Source organism: Octopus sinensis, linkage group LG18 (genome assembly GCF_006345805.1).
Source record: "Octopus sinensis linkage group LG18, ASM634580v1, whole genome shotgun sequence".
NCBI classification, from domain to species: Eukaryota; Metazoa; Mollusca; class Cephalopoda; order Octopoda; family Octopodidae; genus Octopus; species Octopus sinensis.
Window position 1 is genome coordinate 5,597,932 of NC_043014.1, and position 7,500 is coordinate 5,605,431.

The window sequence follows — 7,500 nt, forward strand, 5'->3', positions numbered from 1 at the left end:
AGATAGAGGGGTTAAGAGAAAGAAAGAGTGAATAAATGAAAGACAGAAATAAATAAACAAATGGTTGGATAAATCTACGAGATTCGATAAGAATAAGCTGCAAAGAAAGAAAATGTTTCATATTGAGTGTAATTTGCTGTTCTTGGTGAAATAGTTGAGAGGCGCAGGAGTGGCTGTGTGGTAAGTAGCTTGCTAACCAACTACATGGTTCCGGGTTCAGTCCCACTGCGTGGCACCTTGGGCAAGTGTCTTCTACTGTAACCTCGGGCCGACCAAAGCCTTGTGAGTGGATTTGGTAGACGGAAACTGAAAGAAGCCCGTCGTATATATGTATATATGTATGCGTGTGTGTGTTTGTGTGTCTGTGTTTGCCCCCCTAGCATTGCTTGACAACCGATGCTGGTGTGTTTATGTCCCCGTTATTTTGCAGTTCGGCAAAAGAGACCGATAGAATAAGTACTGGGCTTACAAAAGAATAAGTCCCGGGGTCGATTTGCTCGACTAAAGGCGGTGCTCCAGCATGGCCGCAGTCAAATGACTGAAACAAGTAAAAGAGTAAAGAGAGAGTAAGAGTATATGTATGTGTGTTTGTGTGTCTGTGTTTGTCCCCCTAGCATTGCTTGACAACCGATATATATATATATGATTGATTGATTGATTGATTCTAGTTTCAGCTTATGAGCTGTGGCCATGCTGGGGCACCGCCATTTGGTGTTGCTACTTGGTTTCACTTCACGAAAGCTTTCTAGAAACTGCCATTTGGTGCATGAGAGAGTTCGATGCAGCTGCCCTCAGTATAAATTAATAATTTAAATAATTTTTTAAATTTTAACTTTAAATTTAAATAATTTAAATTTTGAATTTTATATTTTATATATTTTGTATATTATATTAATTAATTTCATTTCTATGTATTGGTATATGTTTTTCACTGTTTGATTTGCCTAATAGTGGTTTCATCTCTAATTTAATATATATATGTATATATATATGTATATATATATATATATATATATATATATATATATATATATATATATATATATATATATATATATGTGTATATATATATATATATATATATATATATGTATGTATGTATGTATATGTGTATGTATATATATATATATATGTATATATATTATATATATATATATATATATATATATATATATATATATATATATATATATATGTATATATACACGCGTCTGTGTTCGCAGGCGCACGTTAGTGCCTGTGTGTTAATATATCTACACACACACATACAGATATAAATACACGCCACACGTGCATGCACAAATATATATTAATATTTTGTTCATTTTTTACATATAATGTTATCTATTTTCCTTCACAAATTCATTTCAGGATGCACTCCACATTTCTTTATACTTATTTTCTATCTTACCTTCATAACTGAATTGAAAATACCTGTCTGATGTTTTTCTCATAATCATATTCAAAGGTACTAATAAATATCGACGTAGCCTTGCTCAGGTACACGTATAAACATTTATTTGTACAGCATAATAGCATTAGTTTATATTATGGAAATTATTGCAAAGTAGAAAATGTTTTAGTAAGCAGCTAAACCTTCTGTATTTCATTGAGCAGATAGGGATAATAATGAAAAACCAATCCGATGTTGAAGGAACTAGAAGTCAGTCGCTGAGGAGACTAGTTTGGCTGAACACTGTAGAACTGAAAGCTAAATATTTTATGATACCTAATGAGGTTCCCGAACATTTCTTCAAATTACTTTGTCTTAAGAGTTTTATCTTTATATATAAAAGTGAAGTTGTGTGTCTGTCTCCTACGATTTAGATTCCAAACTACTCCCACATTTTGCGGTGCAGTTTAACCAAAACCGGGTATCTTAAAGTCGTGATTCATATCGAGCCCTTCTGGGTATTAGCGCGCGTCTACGATGAGTCTACGATTTAAAAAAAAAAATTACCATAATTTTTTTCCATTTTAATGCATTTTTTCGCTATTTTATAAGAGAAGTAACTCTCTAAAAATGTCTACGATGAGTCAACGATTTAAAAAAAAATTTACCATAATTTCTTTTTGCATTTTTAATGCATTTTTTTGCTATAACTCTCTAAAGATGCTTATATAGTTATTTCCCTTACAAACCCAAGCAACGCCGGGCGATACTGCTAGTATATTATAAAATTCATTCTTACTTGATGTGTCATCAGGTTTATCATCGAGAGATTTCTTGGAGACGAAACGGTTCTGTGAAAAAAATAGAAATAATATGTTACAAATGGACTTCAGAATATTTATCATAGTTCAGAATCTAAAACGAGACCAAATCAGGTTTACTAAACCTTTGATGTCGAATGATTAACAACGTCATTATATTTTGATGTGTTTAATATACAAGCAATTCAACGTATATTTTACAAGTAACTATGCTGTTTGTGAAAAGAAAACAACAATTTTATCAAGTATTTATCACAACCATGCTTTGACTCTGGAGTTAAGTAAACGTAGAGACTATACAACAGAGGAGATAATTCAGCTAATTTCGTTAAGAAAGATATCTCAACGCTAGTGTGGTATTCCTTCATTCTCTTAATCTTTTTCTTGTTTTCGTCATGGGGCTGTTGCCATACTGGGGCACCGCCTTGAAGAATTTTGGCCTAACGAATCGACCCCAGAATATTATTTTAAGTCTGGTACTTAGAGTATCCGTTCCTTTGCGCGAATCGACAAGTTTTAGTAACGCTTTTTTCATTGATGACTAAACCAATTAAATAAAGGAAAACTCAATTATGTATTATATACATAATATATAATATGTAATTATATGCATGCATGCATGTATGTATGTATTATGCATGTATGTATTTATGTATATGTATATGTGTATATATATATATATATACATATATATATATATACATACATATATATATATATATATATTTGAGTAGTTGAATGAATTATCTTATTAAGGATAATTCGAAATTAACCGATACCTGGGGAGCAAATTCACATCAGAAAAAACATGGTTGAAGTTACGTGCCTAGGGCATGGATTACGTGCTTTCGTGTGGAAATTTGTATGTTTATTTTAAAAATATGAAAGAATGAAGCTGAACGACGAATTAACATAATTCCTTTATTTTCGACATATGTTTCGAAGGCTGCATATTCCTAATTGTGAAGGAATAAGGAGTACATTATGCCGCTTTCTCTTCAGGAAAACAAGGAACTTATGTCAGCATCAAATGCACTAAAAACTTTTAGATGATTGCTCATCTAAAAGTTTTTTGTGCATTTGATGCTGACATAAGTTCCTTGTTTTCCTGAAGAGAAAGCGGCATAATGTACTCCTTATTCCTTCACAATTAGGAATATGCAGCCTTCGAAACATATGTCGAAAATAAAGGAATTATGTTAATTCGTCGTTCAGCTCCATTCTTTCATATTTAATATATATATATATATATATATATATATATATATATATATATATATATATATATATATATATATATGTATATATATACACATATACATATATATATATAATCGGGATGAACAGAAGCAAACACTTTTTAAATTATGTATATATATATGTATATATATATATATATATTAATTAATATACAGATTAATTGGTATGTGTAGGTTAGTGTTTTAAAGTGTTGAGTAGAGCACAGGTTGGACTACCTGGTGTCAGGTAGTCGAGGTATATTTCTGTTGGATCTACTTCCGTAATTCCGCAGTGTTAGTTGAGATAATAATAATTTCTTAAATAACGAGAAAATGGATTTGGTATTAATCTTTATTTTGTACGACGGCCATCCCGAGACATCCTGATATATATATATATATATATATATATATATATATATATATATATATATATATGTTTTATTATATAGAAGGAGCTTCTACAGGACTAGAACTGTTTCATTCAGAGAAATCTTCAGGAAGCTAGTTAACAAGAATGAAGATTTCTCTTGAATGAAACAGTTCTAGTCCTGTAGAAGCTCCTTCTATATAATAAATTAATTTTACTCTGCTATGTATTGAGTACCTTATTTACTGTGGTTAACCCCGAATCAACCCGGGACCTACATATATATATATATGTATATATATATACATATATTATACACCTACACACACACACACGCACACGTCCACACACATCTATGAAGTAAATTCCGAATGTTCTGAGACTTCTTTGGAAGGGGCAATAATAACTAGAATCGTGGAGGCGCAATGGCCCAGTGGTTAGGGCAGCGGACTCGCGGTCATAGGATCGCGGTTTCGATTCCCAGACCGGGCGTTGTGAGTGTTTATTGGGCGAAAACACCTAAAAGCTCCACGAGGCTCCGGCAGTGGATGATGGTGATCCCTGCTGTACTCTTTCACCACAACTTTCTCTCACTCTTTCTGTTTCTGTTGTACCTGTATTTCAAAGGACCGGCCTTGTCACTCTCTGTGTCACGCTGAATATCCCCGAGAACTACGTTAAGGGTACACGTGTCTGTGGAGTTCTCAGCCACTTACACGTTAATTTCACGAGCAGGCTGTTCCGTTGATTCAGATCAACCGGAACCCTCGTCGTCGTAACCGACGGAGTGCTTCCAATAACTAGAATATTGTAATTTTAACACATCATTGCTTTACATCTAATAGGGTGACCTGCTATATTTTGTTACCCCTGAATTGCGAGAAACGTCTAGAACGTCACTTTGAAGATAGCCTACTAAAGAATTTTTCTCGCAATTTAATAGTTTGCAGAAAGCAGTCAAGCTGCGGTGATGGCAATTTGGAAGCACGTCGTGTCATAAGATATTCTGCTAAACTGAACATAAACCATACAGACATACACTGGCCAAAATAAGTTTAAGACCGATGATGACAGTTCCGTTCCTTCATTGATTTATTTTAAACAAGACTGAATAAAATCACTTTACCTTCTACATTGTATGAACACTTTCTTTTTCTCTTTCGAATCATATAGGCATTATATATCTTTCTACAGTTTGAATAATTTTAATGTGTAATTAATTCAAATGATTAAAAATTGTCGGTAAAATAAGTCTAAGACCTACCAATATTATTGTGTTTAAATTTAAAATTTACGGCACAAATGATCAACAAAGATTTATTATTAATATCTAATTAATTCTATAGCTATTATTTTCAATTACGGCCTTAGAACGGTGAGACATGGAATTCGACAAATGAGCACAAAAATCACTCGGAATGTTTTGCTATATTTCTTCAATAAAATTATAGAATTGGGACAAATTTGTTTTTTTAGCATGAACTCTTTTAGAAATATGATTCAATAAATTTTCTATCGGATTCAAATCCTGGCTCCGCGGAGGCCACTCAATAACCACCATATTATTGCGCTCAAAATATTGCAAAACTTTCCTAGCCTTATGAACGGGGTAGTTGTCCTGCTGGAAAATAGATCCCGGTGGCATCTGATTATTCAAATAAGGCAGCACATTTCATTTACTAATTGCAGAGAGTCTACATTGCTCATTCTGCCATCAACCTTATTGGATTGGACGAAAACCTAAGCTGCTGAACACGGCTTACACTTAGGATGGAATTTTTCAGGCGTCAAACATAAGGCTTTCCCTCTAATCCAAAGATGCAGAAGCCAAATTTGTCGCTCCAAACAACTTTTGATCAGTCTTCGGCCGTCCTTTCAATGTGACATTTAGCAAACTTGATCCGCTTTCACCGATTCGTCTCAGAAATTATCGGCTTCTTTCGAGCGATCTAGCCGAACAGTCAAAATTCCCTTAGGTGGTTTCTGAGAGTGGTGTAAAGCTGATGTGAGTTTCATCAGATAATTGCTTGCAAATGTCCACTGCTGTTAGCATTCAGTTACCCTCAGAGAGCATATGAATTCTGTTTCTTTATTACTCACAAGGGGCTAAATATAGAGGGGACAAACAAGGACAGACAAACGGATTAAGTCGATTACATCGACTCCAGTGCGTAACTGGTACTTAATCTATCGACCCCAAAAGGATGAAAGACAAAGTCGACCTCGGCGGAATTTGAACTCAGAACGTAACGGCAGACGAAATACTGCTAAGCATTTCGCCCGGCGTGCTAACGGTTCTGTCGAATTCGCCGATCTATCTGTGCTGCTGTTTTTCTCGGAAAGTGCGGTCTTTGCTGACCTTTGTATTGGCCAGTGGCTTGGTAAAACTTCTAGGCTTGAACACAAGCCGTTTTTCTGCATCCTAATTGCTTTCTAATGTTCATGAAGGACATATTTTTCTGATGAAGTAACACGATCTTTGATCCAGTAACTGGACTGACACTACGATGCTTTCCTATTGCGAATTAATGTGTAACAATGTTCGATTATTAAACAAAACTGTGCAGTACGACCAGCCATATGGCCACCCATTTGGTTTATTAATTTGCATAATCTTGGTACGGACTTAAACTTATTTTTTCGACAATTTTTAATAATTTGAATTAATTGTGCATTAAAATTATTCAGATTGTAGAAAACTATATAACGCCTGTATCGTTCGAAAGAGAAATATTTTTACATAAACTGTAAAAAGTAAAACGATGTTATATAGTTTTGTTAAAAATAAACTAATGAGGGAATAGAACAGTTATCATCGGTCTTAAACTTATTTTGCCCAGTGTATATGAAATGCTCCGGGCTGTTTATGGATGTTCTTGTAGGAGCGGATTATCAGTTTTTCGACGGTACCAGATCTACGCACCAAACCTATCGAAAGCATCATCATCATCCACTTGGTTCTCTCTGGTTAACAAATTGTAATTTGTGGAAGTTTGCGGGTAGTCCAAGAGGAGAGATAAACGCAAAAGGCTAGAGTACTGCAATAGGTACACTGGAATCAGAGCATTCTGCTTTGAAATCGATGTCTCTCTTGAACTAAGTATCAACACTTTTGCAATATAATGTATATATATATACATATATACATACATACATACATATATATATATATATATATATATATATATATATATATATATATATACATATTATGTATGTATATATGCTTATTGGAGAATGGTTATGGACTATCTATAATTGTTTCAGTCATTAGACTGCCATTACGCTGGGGCACAGCCAAGACTTAATTCTATCGCTCTCTATTGCTGAACTGCGAAGCTTAAGGAACACAAACTCACCAACGCCAGCCGTCAACCGGCGGTGGGTTGCAAGCGCTATGAAACACACACACACACGCACACATATACGACAGGTTTCTTCCAGTTTCCGTCTACCATTTCCACTCGTAAGACTTTGGTAGAAATACTTGCCCACGGTGTCACACTGTGGGACTGAACCCGGAATCATATTGTTAGAAAGCAAGCTTCTTACCACACAGTTACGCTTCACTCATGCATACATACATACGTAAATACATGCATACACAGACACACACAGACACATATATATATTGGAAATGAAAGACAGAAATTGGAATATACGAGAATTTATTATTAA

At 34.3% G+C, this 7,500-nt stretch overlaps 1 protein-coding gene across 1 annotated transcript in view; it reads right to left on the bottom strand.

The window, feature by feature from the left end:
- The window catches only part of LOC115221350 (short-chain collagen C4), a 20,157-nt gene that overhangs the window by 6,435 nt on the left and 6,222 nt on the right, over nucleotides 1-7,500 (bottom strand). Inside the window, exon 2 of the mRNA XM_029791528.1 lies at nucleotides 2,193-2,244. Coding sequence (XP_029647388.1) covers nucleotides 2,193-2,244 — 52 coding nt within the window. The remainder of the gene's footprint in view (nucleotides 1-2,192; nucleotides 2,245-7,500) is intronic.